Here is a 23,651-nt window from a genome sequence, read left to right as displayed (position 1 = left end):
TTGTCCGAAGATTTTGTAAGTACAGTACTGTATGTACGGAACAGCAAGGGATCCGGCATATTGAACTGTAGGCTACTGTGCCTACCCTGAATGAGGTAATACATACATCTCTACACTCCAGTCAGCCAATCAGTTAGTGCGGCTCTAAGCCAATGAACCCGGACATGTCGCTTGGGGTGCATGGTCATACCTCTTGGCACAGTCAGTGTTGGCCGTTTCGCGACTTCATCCTGCATCAACTCCCCACTGGTGGTGTAGCCCAGTCTCTTTGACTGTCTCCTCTTCTGTCTGAGTAGAGTTGAGTTGTCCTGCGATCGCTATTTTATCGGACCCCTTCTCATTAATATCGGTCTACAATCGTCTTTATAGATTACCAATCTAGCTCTTAATAACAATAGCTGACCCAGCTCTGCCGCGGGCTGGCTACCTTCCGCCATGCTCAACGCCTTCAATGCTCGCTCAATCTTGGAGCTCGGCCCGAGAGAGCGCTTTAGAATTGAGTCCTTGTTGGCATATGGTAGGACGACCCAATAATAACAGCAATACTCCATGCCCGCTAGCTCTTGCAGTCTTGAGGCTGACATCCATTGTGTTCTGAAGGCGACAAGCTCTTATTAGGTCTTTCAAATGGCACCTTAAGGGTGTGCCAAGTACTAAACCCAGACACTCCCGAGATATCACTATCACTTCTACGTACAATAGACAAGTTCTCACGAAGGTCGATCGAGCTTCTGGCTTGTATAAAGGAGGTTAAGATTCTCGTTACACTTAGTGACAATTACGTTCATATTCACGACCTCGACGAGTTCACTCTCAAGGAAACATTATCTAAGACGAAAGGAGCCACTACGTTTGCTGTGACCAGTAACATCGAAAAGGATGAGACAACACAAATTCCTAGTATCGTTAGTCGATTGTCCATCGGAATCAAGAAAAGACTATTATTGTACTCGTGGCATGATGAGGAGTTTCAGGAGGGCAAAGAAGTCATTTTGAGCGGGGCTATTAGGTCTTTGACCTGGGCTAGTGGACAAAAGGTTGTGGCGGGGTTATCAGGTGGATTTGTGACGGTCAATGTACAGACTGGCGCTATTGAAGATATAGTCCCACCAGAGAGTAAAGGCAATGGTGCTGCTGTAGTAGGCGGCGGAGAGCAAGTGGGCTGGTCGGCATACATGGGGATGGGAGGATGGGGTTCGAAACCATTGAGTACACATTTAGGAGGAGATGAGCTTTTGTTAGTAAAAGATAGTAAGTATGGCTGAAAAGCCCGCTCCCTGTCACAACTGCTTACACATACTCTTTAGCCACAAGCCTGTTCATCGATAAGGAAGGCAACGTTATACCCGATAGACCACCAATCCCATGGCCAGTATCCCCAGATTCAGTTGTATTTTCATACCCATATTTAGTATCTCTTAACACATCCAAACAACACCTCGAAGTCCGTAATCCGTCAACACAGACTTTACTACAAACAATACATCTTCCTAATGTATCAACTCTTAACGTCCCCCCACCGAACGTGTCCCTTGTCCACGCGGGAAAGCTCTTTTACGTCGCATCCCCAACACAGGTATGGCGCATGAGTACGGCAGATTACGAGACACAGATCAAGGAGCTCGTGGATGGTGAGCATCTAGATGAAGCTATCAGTCTCCTAGAAATCCTTGAAAATGTTTTGTTGAAAGATCGCAAAGAGGAAAAGTTACGAGAGGTACAAATGTTGAAGGCAGAGAGATTGTTTGACAAAAAGAAATATCGAGAGAGTATGGATCTTTTCATTAAAGTTTCAGCACCACCAGAAAGGGCGATACGACTGTTTCCTAGAGTCATTGCGGGTGATTTGTCGATTGTTGAGACCAATAGGAACGAAGAAGATACAACGGAGTCTACAGATTCGGGAGATGATGACCCCTCCGAAACTGCTGAGGATGGTGGCCTAGGTGAAGCAACAGAAGCAACAGAAGCAACGAAATCCCCTGAGGCAGTTGAGCAAGGTGATGAGACCCTTACGACTATACAAGAAGCGCCAGAAGCCGATAAAACGCCAGCGGAAAGTGGGAACCTTGGCAGGAAGAAAGAGGCGGAGGTGGAGGCCGGGAAAGCCCAGCCCCCTTCTTACCTTGCCGAGCTGAAGAAAACAAATCTGTCACACATGAAGAAGAACTCTGAGACTGCTTCCATATTTTCATTTGGTGTACGACGTAACACGGCGGCGGTTGTACCGGACGATCACAGTGATACAGCGAGTATCACTGTAAAGCACACTCAAACTGTCCCTGAAGCACCGCCGATACTACAAGGCGACGAGCTAAAGACAGCTGCCAACGAGTTGGCTGCTTTTCTAGCAGACACACGGCGCGAGATATCGAAATATTTCAATGCTGATGGCAAGCCGCTTGATTCGTTCGCAAATACCGGTGGCCCCACCTCTCCAGTTTCAATCTCAAAGAATGACCTCTTTGATTCTAGCTTTGCGAACCATACGGAAAATGTTGAAGTGTTAAAGGAGGATGCCACTACACGGCTAGACAGCCTCATGCAGGCAGCTAGGCTTGTAGATACGACTCTATTCAGGATTTATATTATCACGAATCCCCGCTTAGTCGGTCCATTCGTTCGAGTCCAGAAACATGGCGATCCGGCGGTCGTTAGTGAAAAACTCCAGGACCTGGGAATGTTTACAGAGTTAGTCGACTTTCTATGTCAGAAGGAGCTTCATAAAGAAGCATTAGAGCTATTAAGACAGTTCGGGCAGGAGGAGCGTGTAGATTCCCGCGCCATGAACCTTCAGGGTCCACAAAGGACGATTGGATACTTGCAGAACCTAAAGACCGGTCATATTGACCTGATCCTTGAATATGCCAGATGGCCACTAAAAATAGACCCAAAGTTAGGGATGGAAGTCTTCACTACCGACTCCCAGAACGCAGAATCATTACCGAGAGGGAAAGTTCTCGAGTATCTACAGGAGATTGATAGAATGCTTGCCGTGCAGTATTTAGAGTATATCATCAACGAGCTCGGCGATCCAACTCATGAGTTCCACACTCGGATGGTCTGGCTATATTTACAAACTCTAACCGAGGATGACTTTGATGGACGAGAAGAAGAACGCTTGAAATGGAGAGAGAAGTTGTTGGACTTTCTGGTTAGCTCAAAGCAATACCGGAATGAGAAAGTTCTTGGATGGTTACCGAGGGATGATCCGGAGTTTTATGAGGCAAGGGCAGTGGTATTGAGTAATATGGGACAACATAAGACAGCCTTAGAAATTTATGTGTTCAAGCTGAGGGATCACGAGAAAGCTGAAGAGTAGATATTATACTTTCCCGCATTTACTAAATATACGCTAATAGTAATAGATACTGTGCTAAAATCCACCACGCTTCGCCTCCTGAAGATCCCGCCGAGACCTCAAAGCCTACGACAGTCTACCATACTCTCCTCTCTCTCTATTTACGTCCCCCACCAGGATATATGCAGCAGCTCGGTCCAGCACTTTCAATTCTGTCTCGGCACGGTGCAAGGCTAGAAGCTTCAGACGCGTTGAAGCTTATACCTGAAGACATCAAAATCTCGAATCTGGAAACTTATTTCCAGAGCCGGATCAGACATACGAATTCCCGTATGGTAGAAAACCGCATGGCAGCCCAATTAAGGGCAAGTTTTAGGGTAGATGTCCAAGAAAGATTGTTAGAAAGCCGGAATAAGCATGTCATTGTCGGTGAGGAAAGGGTGTGCCCGGTTTGTCACAAAAGGTTGGGGACTAGTGTTATTTTGAGAACTGCAAGGTATGTAACATCCATTCTAAGTGTGCTTTCCAACTATGGCTAATACTGACATAATTTATATTCGGTTAAGTGGAATGGTAGTACATTATGGCTGTGCTCAGAAGGAAATGTAAAGTACGGGCTGCTTTGTACAACATGGTTTTTATTCCTTTCCCCCTTCATTATTAGTTGGTAGGTGTGCAAAGGCTACAAGCGAGCGTGTACGCTTGATAACACATAAGGGTTTTCGGGGTTCAGTCGACTTTTTTTTCTTCTGGTTTTAATGATGTCTGTTCTTTTACTTTCACACAGGGGTTTATTACTTTTTTTCTTTTGGTTATTTGTTGATGAGCTCATATCCTCAAGAAATGTTTTTTTAGTAAAAGAAACGAGTTTTTCATATAGGATAATATCGCGGTTTGACAAAAGATTGCCAGTTCAGCAAGGTAACAGCCTTTCGTCAAACGAGTTCCCAGATTTGATATGATTCTTCGATTTTTAGAGCGGGAAAGGAAGGGAATTTTCACAAAGCTTTCCACAAACCGCGGGCTCCAAGGTTTGCGAAAAAGAAAAAAGAAAAGAAAGGCGATCTGACAACCGACAGCCTTTGCGCAACAAGTACTGCAAAAAATCCTGAAAGCCTTCTCCCGCAAAGTAGAAAAATCCCCAAGACCGTATGACATCCGCACCCGCCTCATGACCTTAATCCTCCTCCTCTCCCTCCTCCTCGCCATATTTCTCCTCCGCCATCGCATCCTCCTCCGCCTTTTTCTCTGCTTGCATTCTTTCAGTTAGGTACGTATTTACCTCCTCCTGAAGTTTTATGACCGCCGCTCGGAGGTCCGAAAGATGCTGCGTCTTTGCATCAGTACCCGTAGCCATAGAAGAAGCTACAGATTCCGGTAGAGGATATGAGAAGATATGAGGCTCCGTGGAAAGAGGAGATCTATATACCGCTGTAAGGGTAGGCGCCATATTGAATTGCGGTATTGGAGTGAGAATAGTTGCGGGGTTGCGTGTTCAATGCAGTACACGTGGATAAGACAAGCTTTACGGGTTGGTGATCGTTGGGTCTTGGCGGCTTGGGCGTTGAATTCAACCTCATTATCTTCTACAGATAGTTGTTCCATATGGAAAGTTACTATCGGGATATAAAGGCAACATATTCAAATTCATCTCCCGGTAAATACTCCTGAGTTAAGTATTGTCAGTTAGATACACTGTGTGTATAAATCATCGCATTTTGCGAGTTTAGGTTCTTGTCCGGCTGCGCTTCAGAGCTTCTTCGCGCAACTACTATTCTTGCCAATTAGACGTCTCACGGCCCGAATAGTCAACAGTTGGGTACGGAGGCTGGAGAAAAAAGGAAAAGGGCATGGAGGAAGAGCCAATCTCCGCTGGTTGGACAGGGGGAGAAGCATGGGATTGAAGTAGTACGCAGCGCTTGCATTTTTTCTACTCTAATAAACACAGCAGCAAAAAGAGGGGTTATCTAGTGCGGTAGAAATACGATAGTGATGCCGCATGTGAATAAATCCAGCTTACTACTCTAGTTTGAGCTACTTACCTTACAGTTCTTCAACTACAGAAGATCCTAGAGTACTCGCCCAACCCAACCCTATGGTTTTTCAACGTGGCCACAAGGCGTATTTAAAAATGAAGATATCTAGCAGTATGTATTAGCGAGAATTATTATCTTAACTCAAGAAACCAATATTTACAAGTGAACTTTATGTTATCATAAGATATGTGGAACACCCAAAGTTACGATTTTTCGGAGTTTGGACTTTGAAAACCCCAAGTACATATACACATGCCCCAGTATATAACCCGATATTAAGTATATATATACCGGGACTTTATTTCAAATATAATTAGTACTGAGACAATATATAGGTACTGATTCATATGCTGTAGTCTGAAGGCTATATATATAGCTACATCTTCAGAATTAATGAATTATCAATCAATCAGGCTACATCTTCACAGGATATCACTCGTGAGCATCATTTCACTCAGATTGATTGATTGATTGATTACTTCATTAATTGATTTCACTCAAATTAGATATAGTAGACAAGCTCATCAAGTCTCAGGCTACCATGCCAGCAGAATCCTAATAGTTTTATGGAGGAGCTTCATATGGGTCAAAAATACCAGCGCATTTAGGCCCCCGAAAACACAAGAAACCTCACCTATCCTCTACACCCTCATTAATTATACTATTCAACTCTAGGAAGTATCCTCAACTCTCTTAACACGTACCATTCTTTGTTCTTCCTTTCCCTATCCCTTACCCTGTCGATGCTGCCCCTTCATATAGGTACAGCAAATCCGAATTCAGATGAGAAAATGGTAACGATTTGTTAGTATTTGCCACAATCTTTGCAAGCAGGGGGCATCGTTTACTGACAGACTAAGGGATACTTACAGCGCCAACAGAATATGTAGCCGAGTGATAAGTGATGATTGGATACTTTATCATCGCCGTCGGCAAGTGTCCGATGGCCAGAATTCATTTTGGCAACTCTATGTATGGCTCGATTATATAAAGAAGTTTGTGCTGCCCCTTGCTACGCATTCAGCACTCTTGTTTTTGGGAGGACTATGTTGCCCAGGGACCGGGGTGAGCGACAGCATTTCTTGTCAGAATAAAGCCCAAACGCTATTTCTTAGATGGAATCGATGGTTAGGAAGTATGCATAATATGTCCAGAAAGATCATCCTCTTGCACTTCTTCCCTTGTAAACATTACGGCATTCACAAACTCTCTCGGTGTTCCTTCTCACGAACACTTTCGAATATTGGAGCTAGTAGCATCATGCCAACGGTTTCTCAACCGCATACCACCAATATTAATTAGAAGCGATAGAAAGCATTTATTTCTAGCTTTCCAACACCCAGAGGATATATCTAATCAATGCACAGTATTTGCATTTAGTCCCGTCACCCTAAACCCACCCTTCATAGCGCATTCCCGGCATCCGCATGTATACATAACATAATACATAGTTACCCACCAACCAGCATCATCACTATCGAGAAATGATAGGATAGAAAAAAAGATAACTACAAGAAAATCATTCACCCCGCAACATTAAATCCACTTAAATTTTCGTACACCAACAATTACCCGCACTGTCTCCTCTCTCCGCTACTACACAGACCTCAACTTTTCCAAGCCCGCTCTGGATCCAATTCTCGACCTCTCTGCAAACGGCCTCGGCATCCACGCCTCTGACTATCTGCACATGTAGGCATCCTCTTACCACGCCGTCCACGTCCCAGAACTTGGGCACTGTATATCCTGCGACACCCTTTACGCCGCTAACACCTGCGAGAGTCTCGCGGAGAGTATATTCCGTGTTGGCGGGCACAGTGAGAAGGAGATTAGAGGCGGAAGACTTCACGAGTGGGATGGCGGAAAGGAAGATGAGCACTGCAATAAACACGGACGCCAGCGGGTCGAAGCCGGTCCAGCCAGTGTATTGGATTGCAAGCGTTGATATCACAACAGAGACGGAGCCAAGCGTGTCAGCAAGGATATGCAGGAAGATACCGTGCATATTCTCCGAATCATGTGGGTGATTATGAGACGGAGGGGATACAACAGGCTCCTCGGCGTGTGAGTGGTGATGGTCATCATCATGGGCATGGGCATGGACATGGACATGATCGTGAGATGATTCATGAGCGTGCTCATGGCTATGACCATGCGAGTGACTATGACCATGGTGCATATGCGCATGATCAAAGGCCATGATACCGACCAAATTTACTGCCAACCCAAGACTAGACACAATCATGAGTTCGACAAGACGTGACATCTCTGTAGGCTTCTGGAGACGCTCGATGGCTTCCCAGACGATCTCGACAGATATGAGCATCAAGAAAATGCCGTTGGCAAAGCCGGCAAGAGTATCCATCTTGCCCAGTCCGTATGGGTACTTCATTGAGGGCGGCCATTTCGACATTACTGCTGCGCAGAGGCCGACACCTAGGGCGAGGCAGTCGAAGAACATGTGAACACTGTCCGAGATCAAACCGAGAGAGCCTGTTGCAAAGCCGTAGCAGGTCTGGACCAGCATAAAGGCGAAGTTAAGACTATATAAAGGACGTTATTAGAAAACCATACATGCGGTAGTTCGAGCGGATGATACATACCACATGAAGTAGAAGATCCGCCGCGAATCTCTTTCGATAAGGATACCATGCAATAGAGGCAGTCCCTCGGACATACGTAGAAGACTTTTGGTAATTGTTGATGGGGCTTTGGCTTCTTTCGGTTCATGGTGGTGTCCATGATCATGGTCATGGCCATGATTTTGGGCCTTTTCATCGAGTAGTATTCCCACCCACATCATACTAGCAAGAATAACGTTCCCTACTACGGCCGTCATATCGGACATTAACATTGCCCAGCCAGCTACTATCGCTGTAAAGGTACCAACTCCAAATCCAATCTTCCTGACACCCGTGCCAAATTCTATCGCAACCAATCCGGAAACAACCGCTGCAGCCCATAGATAGAACCAATTTTCAGGTTGTGTAAGTTCTATTGTAGATCCGGTAAAGGCCCAATTTGTGGCAGTAATCGACGATAACACGGCTCCAGAGATCAGCGATAGTTTAGTGTGATAAGAGGAAATAAGTGGGTTTTTCCCAGTAAGCGCTGATGTCATCAGTGTTGACGGATTCCGGGTGAGTTTTGGAAAGCTAGACCGCAGCTGCGTAGATTTTGTTGAGAGCGGAGTTTGTGTCCCCGACGATGATGACGACTTTTCCGACGGAATGAACAATAGCGGGTATGGCGATGACAAGAACAAAAGTGAAACGACTAGAAACACATATGCTATTAAACATGAAAGAGAGCCTATATATATGGTGTAATTAGTATCTCGGCATCCCGGAAAAACATGGCGGAGGTAGGCACAAACCATTCTCCAGCTCACTACTTCTCCACAAATCATACACCACACCCACTATGATTGCTCCCAGAGCGCCCTTCTTACTTGTTACCATACCCTTTATATCTCCGGCTCTCCCGGCCATAATCAACCCCCCTGCAGAAATACTTAGCACTATCGCCGCAGTCCTAACAGCGCCCAACTCAATCGCCGCAAAATAAGGCACCATGGCGCCTACCGCTTTCTCGACCACGACAAGAGGGCTAAATTGCTCCCCACGCTTCTTGGGGTAAAACTTCCCGCCACTTTCATCTGAATTACCTCCGCCCCCACCCCCGATAATTTGCCGCAGCTTCCTATAACTACCGAGCAAAAGAAGTGTTCCGGCGCCCAATGCAGAGGCCGAGGAGAGGCTGTTGAGGAGCGCGGAAAGCGGAGCCGGACCGGACTCAGATGTCTCGAGTGGATTTAAAGCTGAGGAAACATTAACGTTTTCGGAGGTGAATGCGGCCTTATTGCGCGGGGCCGAGAGCTCTGCGAGAAGAAAGGCCGCCACTAGTGAAAGAGGCGTAATAAAGTTCGAGGCAGATACTGAGGGTTTCCTAAAATGTGGAGTCAGTATTCACAAGTACTCAAATAAGCAGAGACATTGGTAAATACCCTACGGATGATCTCCCGTTATCAGGGAACTCCGTTGGAGCGAGATATGTGGACGGTGGTGCTGATGTGCCTACGAAGGGAGATGGAAACGCATATCCGTTCTGGACGCCTAACGTAGGCCCATTACAATTGTGGCCATTGGCGCGGGAGTGCGAATGCGAATGCGAATGCGAATGGGAATGGGAAGACTCTTGTGGATGAGAGTGCGAGTGCGAGTGCGAATCCGAGTCTGACCCTGACCCTGATCCTGAATGTGGGTGCGAGTGTGAGTGGGAATGCGAATGTAGATGGGAGGGCGAGTGCGAGTGAGAATGCGAGTGAGAATGCGAGTGAGAGGAGTGTGAATGTTCCGAGTCCATGGCCAGCTGTGGAAGGGAATTAGTAACCATGACTCCTGTTTCTAGCAGCTCACTGGCTCTCAACAAACAAACACGCCTGCTTATGCGGGGTGAAGGCGAGTTTTTTGTGGAGCAAAGAAGTCCGGGGTAAAATATATACGGGGGCGGGGTGTGGGGAGGGTGAGGGAAGTTCAGAGCGGTTGGCGGGCTCCCCTTCGAATGTTTAGATAGGGAGCTTGGAAAGGACACAGACAAGTGAGCACCTTGGCGGGTTCAGGAGGTGCCAAAGTTGAAAGGGCTCAAAGGAGAACACCGAACGCCCCTGGTCAGGAACACGTGCACGCGCAACTCCTATCTATCCTAGCTAGGTGCTATCTAGATCTAGGTAGAGTACTTACCTAGAGTACACTCTCGCGTCTACATCAACATACTATCTATCTATAACTAAAGATCTTCCCATGGGTATGTGTATCGTGAATCTTTCCATGGTCTTATTAAGCTTAAAAGCATGGGCTCGGTTCCAGATCCATCTTTCATTGATCCTGCGAAATCCGTTAAATTTAACTAATCATTCATTGACCTTCAATGACAATAGCAACAGCTTTCACTGATTCTTTGTGTAACGGTTCTATAAATATATATACATCTACTCTACTCGTAAGTTCATAGCGTTTCCGAACACGACCAATATTGCATGACATACAAAAAGTGGATTTAGCGCTTTTTATATGGTATGCAATAGCAGTCGTGTTCGGAAACGTCATGAATTTACGAGTACTCTGTGTATGTGCCTACATTATTAGATAGAGTACATGTAGTTAGGCCCTCTCGGGTGCATCTTGGTTTTAATACTATGGTATTTTCGGCTGTGTGGTATTTCATCCCAAGCAAAACTACATGTAAGCACATGTATTGTTGCGGTATTGAGGTATTCGGTAGGCTAGGTTACGGTGGTTCACGGGGCTACAATTGCAATAAATACCTCCAGGAATATATATTTATTAATACCAGATATTCGTCTAGACGTCTACCAAACGCCTTCTTACCATAATGTCGAGAACATTATGATATTCGTGCCGAACAGGCCCCTACTAGTAGTACGTTCTTTGTTCACCTTCATGTGCATAATTTTATCGCAATCTTAGAAGTCCAAACATTGTATTAATTATATCAAGAGTACCTACATGTAGTTGACAATATTGCTCTGAATACTAAACCAAGAACTATACCCGCTCCTAATCTGTATCGGTTAGAATCTGGGGTAAAGTAAGACCTTAAACGTCACCCCGAGATCAAGGGACCGGCACATACCATGACGCCGATCACCATGGGGGTCTAACCTCCAGATAAGTTTGAGACTTAGGCCGGTGCGTTCTATAATTATTATAAATATGCTGTTTGGTACAAGACGGCATGAAAGATTACAATCAAATATCCGGCATGCATATAATTATAATCTAGTGATTGCCAGAATATTGTGGCATATTGTGGCATATTTAAAAAAAAAAAAAAAAAGAGATCAGGGTGATGGGACAGACCGCGATACTGGGCTTTAGTACTACATATACGTAGCACTGAAAGTGGAGCTATAGGATACTACTAAAGAAATACAGCGAACATTTTCGATATCGTGATAAAACTCGAATATCACGATATTTCGTTTAAAGAAACAAAACCTGTGTTTTGCTATAAACAAATGCCTCTCTCTAAATCCCATCTCTACGATATTTCCAGCAAAGTTCAGCCACCGCGGGGTGGAATTATAGTACTAGTAAATTGATCGAACAACAAACATTCTCCCAAAGTATGCAAGGCCGGCCGAGTGATCTCCCGTGTTCCCGTAGTCAGTAGTTTCAGAAACTCTCCAATCCAACACTAACTCACGCAAAGTTACGCAAACTATTTTATTTTTATTCAAAGATGTTATAGAAACGTAGTATGATATTTTGCCCCCCCTCCCAATCAATCGATCGATCGATAGACAACCCCCCTCAGAACAAACCAGCATATAGACATATGAATCGATTGGAACTATTCGAAAATACAGAGATATGGTGGTATTCACCTTATAAGGATGGCACTTGCCGATCCCAACTTTTTAGTATGGATTGTTGATAGAACGATATCATTATTTAGTGAAAATTTGTAAGGGTATCCTCATATCAAGAGATCAAAAACCTAACGAGAAAATGGGTCTGAGTAAGGAAAAGCAGAAAACGCAACATTTTTTCCGAATTAGCCAATACAAAACATCTGCTGGATAACGAAACTTTCACCCAACAACGAACTAATACCAAATTTAGTACACTCTGGACCCATTCCCTTTCGCTGGCCCTGTTACCCTCCTCCTCTACCCTTTCCGCTGTTAAATCTTATTCTCCGTTCCAATAAAACCTAACCCTGAACTTCTTATAGTGATTATCTCGTTATAAGGATGCCACTTCCCGGTCCCAACCTTATCGCTATAACGAGAGTCGCCTGTAAAAGGAAAAAAATAAAAAATAAAAAAAGAATGCCCCCCTTAGCCTCCCACCTCCCCATATTCCATTTTTATCAACGCCAATATTGCGAAACAAAAGAGAGAGGTAAAAAAGCTCTATGAATACAACAGGAAACGAACAACTAATCAATTTAATGACCACTAAGATGATAAAGAACCGGAACTGCGCTTTTCAGTCTAGGTAACAAAAGAGATGGTGCAAATAATGTCTGTAAAGCCATAGACACATCCTCCCATACTTAACCACTCTATTGTATGAAGGTATATAGATATATCCTTTAGGATGATGGGAGCAAGCTAATGTCCCCCTTTCCGTTCTCGATCCACTTGAGGTCAATGAGTTTCGCCCGATCGTTGTAGAGATGCTTGTAGGCGTTCCGAATCGTCCCATCACTGACACCCGCGACGCCCGAAATCTCTTTCGCGGTCTTGGGTTGTTTCATGAGGTAGGAGACCATGTAGATACAAGCCGCAGCACTAGAGATCGGGGACCTTCCGGCCAAAGTCCCAGTGTTCGCTGCCCTGCTAGCAAGCTCTTGGGCGATTGTAGTACAGTTCTGCGAAAGGTTCAGATTATTGCAGTAACGGATCATGAGGTCGTGGGCCTTCGTCGAGCTAGTAGTCCTATACTGCTGACTATCATCCACGATACCACCGCTTTTTGTGATTTCTTCCATCTTCTTGCTATCCTGTGCGGCAAAGAACTTCTCCAGTGCCTTGAAGACACGCCCAATCTCCTTCTTTGGAACCTTTGTCAACGCAAAGATCTCACGAAACGTTCGCGGAACATTACACTGACGGCAGGCAATAAAAATGCACCCGGCGATGATGGCCTCCTGAGGTTTCCCTTTGAACGCCTTGTTATCATCGACAACCTTAAACAGCTGCTTGGCCGCGTCTGACACGATCTTCTGGATATTGATGGAGTCGCAGAAAGCACCAATCTCCTTGTACGCGGCCAGAAGCCCCTTCGCGGTCTTATCATGCGATGTCTTACTCTGCGCTCTGTGGAGCTCTCGTCCCGCACCGCCGGGTGTATAAGAAATCGTGGTCTCGAGCTGAGCTCCGTTCAAGAATGGATTCGCAGCGTCACCAACACGCGAAGGATCATCACCACCCTGATCGTCGTTGGAGAAGGTACGCCATTCGGATCTAGTATCCACGATACGGTCACCAAGAACTAGCCCGCAAGAGCCACACACCATGTCACCCGATGAGAACTCCTCAACTAGGTTTGCTGGGACCTCTCGACAGTCGGGACACATGACGGAGACGTTATGATTTGCTTCCCACGCTTTCTGGTGCTGAGCAGCTGTCGGGGCGGGGGGCGGAAGCATCGCCATCTTTTCGCTGGTGTTCAGGGATGGACGAAGCTGTGCGCGCTAGATAATTATCGATGAGGCGTCCTGAATGGGCGATGACCCGTTCAGTTGACGACTGCCTAGGAGAAGTCCTCCGAGCCCTGATCCGTCGATCCTCCTACTCAACAAACAAATAGAATCCTTTTTCCTGTGATTATCGATCCTGCAGTAACGACAGATAGGACTGTGTAAGATGCCTGTATGTAGAAGTGATGCTGAGGCTCTACGTGGGAGAGCGTTTAACGGGGGGCAAAGAAACGTGGTAGATGGTTGGAGAGAAGCCAAACGTGAGGCGCAGTGACGAGAATGTGCGATGCTGTTTGTAAGCACAAGGAACCCTAGCCCTATAAAACAATGCAACATTTGGATACGGAGGAACCCGATCTTTTTTTTTTTTGTTTAATTCATACTCGCATGCAGACCGTAGTCTATGGCGGCGCACCACAATCTACAGTACAAGTACAGGGTTTCACCCTTATGCCTACTAGTCGCTTCGTTGGAGGAACCCGATCGAAGAGTAAAGAACAACCATAATAGACATTTCCTAGGCTGCTTGAGTTCTGTACAATACCTAAAGGTTAGTGAGGCTACTACCATACTTAACAGAATTCCGTTGGACTTTGATAGTAATCTGGCAGTATACAGAATTAATTTGAGAATTCGACATTTTATCATTAACCTCTCCCATGCCGTGCATATACAAAATAATTCTTGAAGCTTGTATTTCCAAATTGAGGTATTCATAGCAGAAGTTAGATATCTGCACAACGCCCAAGCCTCATGTCCACCACGCAAGTCCGAAAAGAAATTCTATACACGGCGTCTAAAAGACCCATCTCATGAAATAATATCCCTAAGATCCGTGCCGCCCCATAACCGCCCAGGGAACTACGTATATGTAGCTAAGTAAAAGCTTCTTGTCTGGCTCTCACGCCCCAATTCATGGTACGTCGGATAGAGTCAAACCAGTCCTTATTCTCACCTTTGCTCTGGACAGAGGGGAATGGGAATCGGGAAGCAGTTATCATAACATAATCACCCTCTATATAACACGAGTTAGGATTCTCCGGTAACAAAGCCCAACTTGTGAGGGAGTAATACGTTGCAACTCAATTCTTTGCCGCCCATCAAAAGAGACCCAAGCCGTAGTGCGGGCATCGTAAGGGACACCAACACGAAGAACCATGGAGTCTGGGAGTATCAAAGGGCGGAAAGTGAGACTGTGTGCGCAAATCGGTGAAACCTAAAGTTCGGTATTAATAGGGGAAACAATATTTATATTAATGACACCTACGAGCATCGCTGGAATCTCTGGATAACAAAGAGATCCCCCAGCAGCAAGGTTGTACGCAGTAGATCCAGTTGGAGTAGCAATACATACACCGTCTGCCTGGACAGTAGTGAGATGCATATCATCGCCATAAAGCTCTGTGGCGGACATGGCTGTTGGCAGTGAAAATCAGCACTTGTCAACGCAATGGTATGTGTATGTAGAGGATACATACTAGCGTTTGGTCCGCGATCAACCACGATCTCGTTAAGGACAGTGTAGACCACATCTAAACGATGTGTCAACTGTCTATTAACTGCCCTATCCAGAATTTCTGCTGTAATATCCCGATCCTTGTTTTCGACCCCAGCTTTATCAATGCACCGCATGATTGCCCCTACAAAACCTAACGTTAGTAACGGTAAGACAATCGAGTGATTACTTGTGATGGGGCGAACCTTGGAACCTCAACCTTAACCCAACCATGACCCCATCCTTGATAGCGCTAGAAAGAGTTTCCTGGAATCCTTGGAAATCAAATTTCGTCAAGAACCCTAATGAACCTAGAGCGAACGAGAAGACCGGGGGGACGACCTTCTGGAACAGCCAACTTGCATATAAGACTGTGCCATCACCCCCCAACGTCAACACCATATCAAATGTGTGAGGCTTCGTTGCACAGAGCTCTGCATCCCACCAATGAATACGAGATTTGTACTGCGGATACTGCTTAAAAAACCCTGCGATGTCCAGCTCTGGTGTGTCCTTAAAAACGCTATCGATATAGACAACATAACTCTTTCCCCTCTCGGGCGATAGCATCCACTCTGCCAACCTCCTTGTGTGCTTTATAAGCGATTTATCGTAAGTCTTCGTTAAGATCATTACCGTCTTAACCTTGATTTTGATACGCATGTTCGAGAATCGCTTGCTCAGCTCCCCAACCCCGAGGACCATATCAGAGAGCTCTGACTTGCTCATAAACGGCGGGATACTCTGCTCGACGATCCTTTCAACCGGGTTGTTCCTGTTGCACTCGAGCGGGCCATTGACACGATTATCACCCGTATCTTGGTACGCTTCGAGGTGAGAATGAATAAAGCAGCTACTGCGGGAGCGACTGGCACAAAATTCTGCTTCGACTGCTCCTACTCCTACTCCTACCCCGCCTCCGTAAATGGTGGAATTGAGCGTGAGCCGCTCCATACTGACTATTGACGACTTTCGTCGACGGTTTGCTCGAACATGGGGGTCAAATGTTATCTAAACCGGGACAAATAAAACTAGGTAAGCTCCTATAAATGTTTTTAAGAAATACGAGCATAAAATAGGCATGTAGGCCTTCTTTTAGGCTTGCCTCAATCAGATTCTATATTCACCTGGAGAACGTGCTCATTATCTTCGTCATCGTCTTCACCGTCAATATACACTGCATGGTCGTTCTGCTCGTCACCATCAGTTCATCAACTCAACATCTTCATAGTGGGAATAAGTAGCAACATACACTACTGTGGTCCGTTGACGGCGGTAGCTGTAATGTTGTCTCCTCAGAGATGGTAGGAATAATCGTACCAGAAGTCATGATAGGTAGTTTTATTTCCGCTGTAGTGGCTCCCAGATTCCTTCTTTATTACCCGAATTAGATAGGTGGGAATAAATTAAACGAATTGGAGATATTCTACTGGAATGTTTAACGGATAAGGATGTCGGTATCAGGAATGGTATGGTGCGGAAGTCTTTATGGTGGTTAACAACCCAGGGACTGAGGTGGTCAGTCGGATACCCCCGGAAATGATGTCATGTAGGTGCATACAGTTTTCCCGGCCCAGTTACACACGTGGGCGGGAAACAATACATAAAGTGCATATATTCGTCAGGGACAGCTTACGGTGGACTACATGTAGTAAGATAATCAGACATCAGAAACAATTCCCAGTCTTTTTTCTCTCTTTTTAGCTCGACCTCGAATCAAATTTCTGCAGTTCTGAGATCCCAAAATAACTCTTGGGATCAACTTCCATCGTCAAGAAGTCAAATCAAGCTTTCCAAGGATCATTAAATCCCTACAATTGCACAACGCCTGCCAAGAACAAAACAGAGAACACAATCCACAATCTACATATACTAATTCAGGATATCAAAATGCATGCAGTACTGAGAATACTAATATACAACCGCTATCCCTGGCACCTGTAAAAGTAGGTGGGTGGTAAGATCTTAAGAGTAACAGAAAAGGGTGAAAAATCAAGAATGTTCTACCAACCTAACCTATCCATACAAACTCTTTACCGGCTCTCATGCTTCAAGGAAATCGACAAAAAAAGACATTATTTGTACCAAAACCACACAACACAAATACAGAAAAGAATAAACCTTGCATTAATCATTTTTCCCACCCTCTCCCACCTTGAAAAGATACATTAAGTTATCCTAGCCTCTTTGTGATCTCCTCAATCAACCTCACGATCCTCTCCTTGTCTGTGCCGTCTGGAATCGCCTGCGCGAATTGATGTAACACATTCTTGACCATCTCTGTCTTCAACGCAGCCTCGCCGCCTCTTCTCACGGCGGCTGCGAACCATTTCTCCGCCACGAAGACGGCATCACGTACCAGCCTTCTCCTTGCGGTTCCCTTGAATGGGACCTCGTCGCGCCAGAACATCTCATCGAGTATTCTCAGAATTGTCTCGTTCGCAATCCCGGCCTCTGACAGAGTATCAACGACCCATGTAGGCGGACCAACATCGCGCTGATTCTCGTAGGCGTATATCTCAAGAAGAGGGACAAGATCGTTTGGAGGGAAGATATATTCTGATAATGAGAAGCGAGCACCGAGACGACGAACGGTGTCAGCGACAAGCTCGAAGGGCTGCACTCGCTGGTCGGCAACGGCTTTCGCATGGACTTGAGAGATGAGCTGTTCCCAACATTTTCTAATCTCGTTGGCACCGCGGTAATCTGCGCCTTGGAAGATGGCAAGGCAGATTTCCATGTATCCATATGGATCCGCATATTTGTTGAAAAGCTGTTTTCCCAGTTAGTATATAATCATATACCATAATCAAAGAGGTATGGGGAATATACATCACTTAGACTCATCAAGTTCGCGTCTAGCTCCTTCGATAATTTCTCCTTTTTCGCTGGGGTAATCCTATCGTCGTCCTTAATCTTCTTCAATATGTCATCCTGAATTGCTGCTACATCTAATTCTTCCTGGATCATGTGGCTCAACTCATTCATCTTCTGTCTTGTGCCCATAGGCCCATAACTATGGCAGAAACCTCTCGCACGACTCAAAAACTCCAATCTTTTGCCCAGTGTTAGGTCAAAATCGCTCTGTGCGAGCTTATGAAGTACCTCCGCCGCGGTAAAGTAATCTTCACGGCGTGCGTAATACTGCCATAATAACTCGGAGTGGGGAAGTGAGGTTACGGAGGTACGTTTGAGGTAAGAAAGAACATGTGGCGAGTCCACGTCAAGGAGACGTTTACTGCTGCCCCCGCCACCTCGTGTAAAGAGCCAGTCATAAAGGGTATTGTGGAATGTCTCGTCAAGGGAGCTATGGACAAGGGTCCATGTCTCGTTGCGAATACGTGTGGCTGGACTGGGAACCCCATCGATCATTTCTGGCACAGTGCCAAACACGCGATCCAACTCCTCAAGGACCTCGAAAATCAGACGATAGCACTCGACCCGCTTATGATAAAAGCTAGCTCTCGGATCCTATTCCGCCAATTAGCGCCCGTCTATTCCCCAAGATCAGAACAAAAATAAAACTCACAGTATCTAAACCGCCGTCAGCTAGAAACCCAAGAGCTTCATTGCCCCTATCATGCTCATTTGCGACCTTCAATGCCAACTGCACTGCGCCTGGGTAATAGCCCAATTCCCGGTAATGTGCCAGAGTATCCCTCAGGTTCTCCATGGTCAAGCTTCCTGCCGTCTCCTCGAAGAGCCTCAATGATTCCCTGAGCAGTTTGTTTCTAGCATCCGGGTCTGACGTCTCGTTCTTTGCTCTACGGACCTGCTCGATGGCTTTAAATACCACTACATCATCTGCCGAACAGAAAGTTCCACATCGTCTCCTGAGCGCATCCGCGATTGTATCTACATTCATTCCTGCCGCGATATTTCTATTCACGATAGCGGTGACGAGATCCTTCGCGAGCGCCTGTCCACTCTCGGTAGTGAAGAGCCCATCATAAGTAATCCGCTTGACCTCCTCCTGCTGGGCTGGGAGCAGGCTAGCAATGATATCGTCGAGTTTATCATCAAACAAGAAAAGGACGAACGAAATTCCCTCAATCATACTTTCGATTAGGGCAAGAAGCGCATGAAGCATGCGATGTTCAGCTTGTTGAGCAACCTCCTCAACGCGGCTTCCCAGTCCCATGAGCGACTCCGCGCCAGACAGACCGACAATGAAGCTGCGATTTGTTTGCAAGAACTTCGCCAGCCTGACTAGCTGCTCCTGAATCCCCTTCAGCTTGGGAATCGGAACATTGCTCTTGTACATAGGTGCGGGGCCAGGGGCTTCAACAATCATGACACTTTTCCATATCGACCTGACGATCCTTGAGATATAAAGCGCAATACCCTCCGCTCTGCCGGAAACCTTGATGTTATCCAAGCTCGGCAGCGCGGATTGGTCGTATGAGTCATAGACGCTTTCAGTGCGTGGCTTTCCGCCGAACTCAATAAAGTATTTACGTGCAAGATCGCACACCTCAACATCAGTGATACGTGTTTGCATCTGGTTGACCTCGATGCTAGCACCACATGCAACAGCAAGCGCAGATGCACATCCCTCTCCCCGCCCATATGTCTCAAAGAACTTCCGCACCTCACCCTCAACACCAAGTGGGGAGCCGGCTGAGCCATAGCGGATGGCAGCGTCAAATACCTCCACAAGTCTCCGTCTCTTAATAATGTGGATTCCCGAGTTTGTCAAGATCGCGACCTCAGTTGGGGCCATATCATATTGCACTGCAGCCTCGTTCCCGAACCCGTTGGGTCCCTTGCTGGCGCCAAAAGGGGCAGAAACAAGCTCGACGGCTTCTACACGGGAATCAAGCTGTAATGTCATGCCTGTCTCGGCAAGTTGAAGCCTAGAGGTTCCACTCTCGGCCAGTAATGCAATCTTCCCGGAGTCAGGGGCGGACAGGAATAGCTCATCAACGTTCGAGTCTGGCTTGTCTACGAAGCAGAAGAAGTACCCAGGTGGAAAAACCTTAGCTTTTCTTGTAGGCTTGAGAGAACTCTGGCCAGTCCCTGATGGTGGGAAACGGACATGAATAACCTGCATGGCTGTTGGTGCGGCATCGGTGCCCCCAAAACCATACTCTGAAGTTACGGCGCTCATGTACAGTCTACAGCCTGAGGTCGTAACAGCAATCAAATGTGTACGGCGAGCTTCAGATGAGGTGACAGGGCTAATGGCAATAATGGGAGTTTTAGGCTCCAGTAATGGTGTGTTTCCAATCATGACCCTGATATTTGCCAAGGTATGTGAGAAGGAGTGGGTAATAGTTAGCTGGAGAGTGGTGTCTCCCTTGACGTGAAAAGCCCTGATTGCCGATTTAGATGATAAAGTATATAGAAGATTCCGTGTATCATCCATAACCATTTGTACGATGTATTCGGCTAGCCAAATTTAATAAGTTTCTCATTTTCTTCTATTTTAGAGCAAAGATAAACTTACTGTCTTTAGGACTGCCCCAAAACGGGAGTCTTGGGGCAAATGATGAAACACCACCATTTGTATGACAAATTTTTCCGTACTTTCCATGAAACCATTTCTCTTGTACCTATATGCTTATTAGTACCATTGAACCCGAAAAATCTCCTGAAATAATTTTAGTACCTGATATGTAAATTCATAAACATCATTATCGCCTCTTCCGCCAAAAAAGATCCTTCCAGTATTCTTGCTCCCCTCAATGATACTAACCCCCAGTCCTTTGGTTGGAACGCTCAGCGGCGAAGTGAGAAGCGTAACATCCTTCCCACCCCTGCTATTCGTCACCGCCTTCACTGGCATCAGGAAGATATCGACCGTCGTCGCCACAACTAGCACATAGTTCACGCTCTCAACAAATACACCTTTCTTTGGTGTCAAAAGGCGCATCGCTGTGATATTGTTAGGTTGGTCCTCATAGCCCTGGAACGAGCCTTGAGTTGTGTAATCCCACATATACAGCCGATTATCAACCGTGATCCATGCCTGCTTCAACTCCGCAAACAGGCCCATAAGCGTGTGCGACGTTGCGCGGTTATACTGTTCGAAAATTGAATCCGGGATCGTATGGCTGAACAACCTCTGAAACGGCTCCCACGCCGGAGACCTTGGGAGATCATAATCCGACGACTGGCCCTCTATTCATCCCACACCTTGTTAACAACCCTGCATTACATTGCCCTTCCAAAACAACGCACCAAGAGGGAAAACTTACGAGATACAATATCGTCTAGCTGCGGATACCGTGCCTCGGTGGTCAGGTACTCATTTACGGTCCTTGCGGCGCGCGCAACAGGGCTTAGATTGTCTGCCGTAGGCGGGACCTTTTGCAGTTGCTGCTGTTGTTGCGGATGCTTTGCCACATCCGCCGGACGCTCGGGGGTCACAAAGCCAGCAGAGGCACCGGGAGGGCCTCCGTATGTATTACTAGTTCTTGCTGGTGTCCGTAGATCGGTTGGTACTTCTGGGTACAGAGTGTTTGTGGCGGGCGCCGCGTAGACTGAGGGTTGGAACTGCCGTTGCGATAGCGGGGTCTCGAATATCGACATTTCTTTTCTTTCTCTATATTTGTCCTTTTCTGTCGCGTGTGGGGAGGGATGGGAGAGGATTTCCCTGTGGGCGTAGGGTGCGAGTTTGTGACGCTGTGTGTGGGGAGATTGGTGTAGGGCGGACTGTGGAGGTGGGAGTGGAATTTGAGACGCGTTCCAAGGTTGGGGGTAAAGGAGCGGACCGTTATGCGTAAGGGAGGTGATGGTGGTGGTGGTGATGGACGGTTGACGTGAATGAATGAACGTTACGACTTCTGTTTTTGTTCCCTTAGGTTTGGTCTGGGTTCGCTGGGTGGTGTTGTTGGCTGCGGTTGCGCTTGTTGCGACTGGGGCTTGGCGCGTCTGGGCGTTTTGTTTATCTGCAGGTGGGGAGGCCAGTCTGGTGCTGGGGAATATGCAAGTACTTTTGCACCACTATTTTTATGGGGTATCAAGGGGAATTGTTTACTTAGGGCGCGCGAAAGAGGTTCGGTCGTTTCTTGGGTATATAAATGGCACGAGGAATGGAATGCAGGTTGGGCTCTTGGGAGTCTCCAAAACATCACTGAACTGTTCCTAACCCCACACAAACAAAGAATAGAAATGGAAGCATCACTCAGCACCTAAAACCCAAATCCCAATGGTTCATTTAGATAGCGAAAATTAGATTAAAAAGCACCCTTTGAAGCTATTAAATCACTATCTATGTTCTGACCGCGCTCTTTACAAACTCGTCACCTACAATCCTTTCTTTCCTTGCGCCGCCTCTCTTTCCCTCTTTTTTAAAGCCCTGTTTCTAATGGACACATGCATGCCCAAGTTTTTCATTAGCACTGTACCATTGAAGATCCCCAGCGCATTAATACCCCAGTGCATAAGCCCATGTGCCCAGTATGGAGTAATAGTCCCCTCCATTCCCGCCGCCGTTCCCTTAACCCCAATTTTCCCAAGACAAGCCTTGACAAAGCCCTTAGGCGTCGGGATCATCATACTTGGTTTTCTAATCTTGCTCATAGCCGAAGTAATAAGATAACCAACAACCAATTGCACTTCAACGCCATCCCTTTTCAGCTCTGCTCCCAGCGCCGTGCTCCAGTGCTGCAAGAACGCCTTTGACCCGGAATACGTTGCCAAAAACGGTGTCGGTAGTAATCCACCAAACGACCCCATGGTCAGAATCAACCCACGCTTCCTCGCCGCCATTCCCGGAGCAACAAGCTGCGTGACCTTTAGGGTACCAGTAACATTGATGGTGATGATATCATTCATTTCCTTCTGAGTAGTTTCGAGGAAGGGGACCGGGATGTCGTGTGATTTGCCTACGTTGTTGACGAGAATTGCGATATCGAGGTCCTTGATGAGCGCTGCAAGACGGTCGTAGTCGGCCGAGTCATTTGCAGCAAAATCCATAGGAAGTATCTTCGTCTGGGTACTGGTATACTTGCTTTCGATTTCAGTTGCTAGGGTTGCAAGCTTGGATTCGGTGCGTGAGACGAGGAGAATGTTAAACCCCTTTGCAGCGAGCTGGAGGGAAAACTCTTTCCCGATGCCGTCAGAGGCGCCAGTGACTAGGGCCCAGGAGCCTTTGGGACCGAATTTGCGGAGCTATGGTGTATCAGAAGATGCCAAGTGATTATTTACACGAGAGAACAGTTCTTACATTAGTTCCGCTGAGGATGAAGAGACTCAGGATAGCATTGACAGTCTTGAGGCCTATGGATAAAACCGAGAGTGCACCGAAGACAGCGAGGGCGGGAATGGCGAAGGGGCCGAGAGTGGACGAAATTTTGGCTACGGCCTCGTTGACTGATGAAGCCATGGTCAGTGATGGGTGGGATGTTTAGGAGTTCAAGTCGAAATTGTGGCAGAAGTTGTGTTATCAGTATCTCTAATCGTACTGAAGAATACCGTACAGAGGGAATTATTTTGTTGGGCAGCGCGCGGCGTTGGCACTGGTCTTTGAGTGCCAACACCAGCGCGGCACAGGTACACAGTGTTTGGTTACAGCAACCAAGGGGGCATTAATTAAACCGAGGGAATTAATGGGGCCTGTGAAGTTCATCCCTACACCTGA

The 23,651-nt window shown here is 46.5% G+C and overlaps 7 protein-coding genes across 7 annotated transcripts; 1 reads left to right on the top strand and 6 right to left on the bottom strand.

Annotated features, from left to right (window-relative positions):
• Positions 1–435: 435 nt before the first annotated feature.
• H6S33_002186 (uncharacterized protein) lies at positions 436–3,910 on the top strand (the record flags this gene model as incomplete). The annotated part of the gene is made up of 5 exons (XM_044833546.1): positions 436–517; positions 601–1,251; positions 1,308–3,318; positions 3,369–3,797; positions 3,868–3,910. The coding sequence occupies 5 exons, from the start codon at positions 436–438 to the stop codon at positions 3,908–3,910; spliced, it is 3,216 nt and encodes a 1,071-aa protein (XP_044693329.1).
• Positions 3,911–4,478: 568 nt separating this feature from the next.
• Positions 4,479–4,751, bottom strand: H6S33_002185 (uncharacterized protein; the record flags this gene model as incomplete). Its single annotated transcript, XM_044833545.1, has 1 exon — positions 4,479–4,751. One exon carries the CDS (start codon positions 4,749–4,751, stop codon positions 4,479–4,481), a length of 273 nt encoding a protein of 90 aa, XP_044693328.1.
• Positions 4,752–6,883: 2,132 nt separating this feature from the next.
• Positions 6,884–9,702, bottom strand: H6S33_002184 (uncharacterized protein; the record flags this gene model as incomplete). The annotated part of the gene is made up of 4 exons (XM_044833544.1): positions 6,884–7,880; positions 7,941–8,649; positions 8,714–9,285; positions 9,344–9,702. 4 exons carry the CDS (start codon positions 9,700–9,702, stop codon positions 6,884–6,886), a joined length of 2,637 nt encoding a protein of 878 aa, XP_044693327.1.
• Positions 9,703–12,459: 2,757 nt separating this feature from the next.
• On the bottom strand, positions 12,460–13,524 carry H6S33_002183 (uncharacterized protein; the record flags this gene model as incomplete). The annotated part of the gene is made up of 1 exon (XM_044833543.1): positions 12,460–13,524. One exon carries the CDS (start codon positions 13,522–13,524, stop codon positions 12,460–12,462), a length of 1,065 nt encoding a protein of 354 aa, XP_044693326.1.
• A 920-nt stretch (positions 13,525–14,444) lies between these two features.
• On the bottom strand, positions 14,445–16,394 carry H6S33_002182 (uncharacterized protein; the record flags this gene model as incomplete). The annotated part of the gene is made up of 7 exons (XM_044833542.1): positions 14,445–14,584; positions 14,644–14,785; positions 14,837–14,985; positions 15,048–15,209; positions 15,271–16,075; positions 16,192–16,254; positions 16,317–16,394. The coding sequence occupies 7 exons, from the start codon at positions 16,392–16,394 to the stop codon at positions 14,445–14,447; spliced, it is 1,539 nt and encodes a 512-aa protein (XP_044693325.1).
• An 843-nt stretch (positions 16,395–17,237) lies between these two features.
• On the bottom strand, positions 17,238–21,598 carry H6S33_002181 (uncharacterized protein; the record flags this gene model as incomplete). Its single annotated transcript, XM_044833540.1, has 6 exons — positions 17,238–17,837; positions 17,897–18,535; positions 18,594–20,455; positions 20,514–20,619; positions 20,676–21,187; positions 21,265–21,598. The coding sequence occupies 6 exons, from the start codon at positions 21,596–21,598 to the stop codon at positions 17,238–17,240; spliced, it is 4,053 nt and encodes a 1,350-aa protein (XP_044693324.1).
• A 717-nt stretch (positions 21,599–22,315) lies between these two features.
• H6S33_002180 (uncharacterized protein) lies at positions 22,316–23,396 on the bottom strand (the record flags this gene model as incomplete). Its single annotated transcript, XM_044833539.1, has 2 exons — positions 22,316–23,182; positions 23,238–23,396. The coding sequence occupies 2 exons, from the start codon at positions 23,394–23,396 to the stop codon at positions 22,316–22,318; spliced, it is 1,026 nt and encodes a 341-aa protein (XP_044693323.1).
• Between the last annotated feature and the right edge of the window lie 255 nt (positions 23,397–23,651).

This window comes from Morchella sextelata, assembly GCF_020137385.1.
Source record: "Morchella sextelata strain SCLS chromosome Unknown scls_12, whole genome shotgun sequence".
Classification (NCBI taxonomy): Eukaryota; Fungi; Ascomycota; class Pezizomycetes; order Pezizales; family Morchellaceae; genus Morchella; species Morchella sextelata.
The sequence above is the reverse complement of the archived record's forward strand: the minus strand, read 5'-3'. Positions and strand labels throughout refer to the sequence as shown.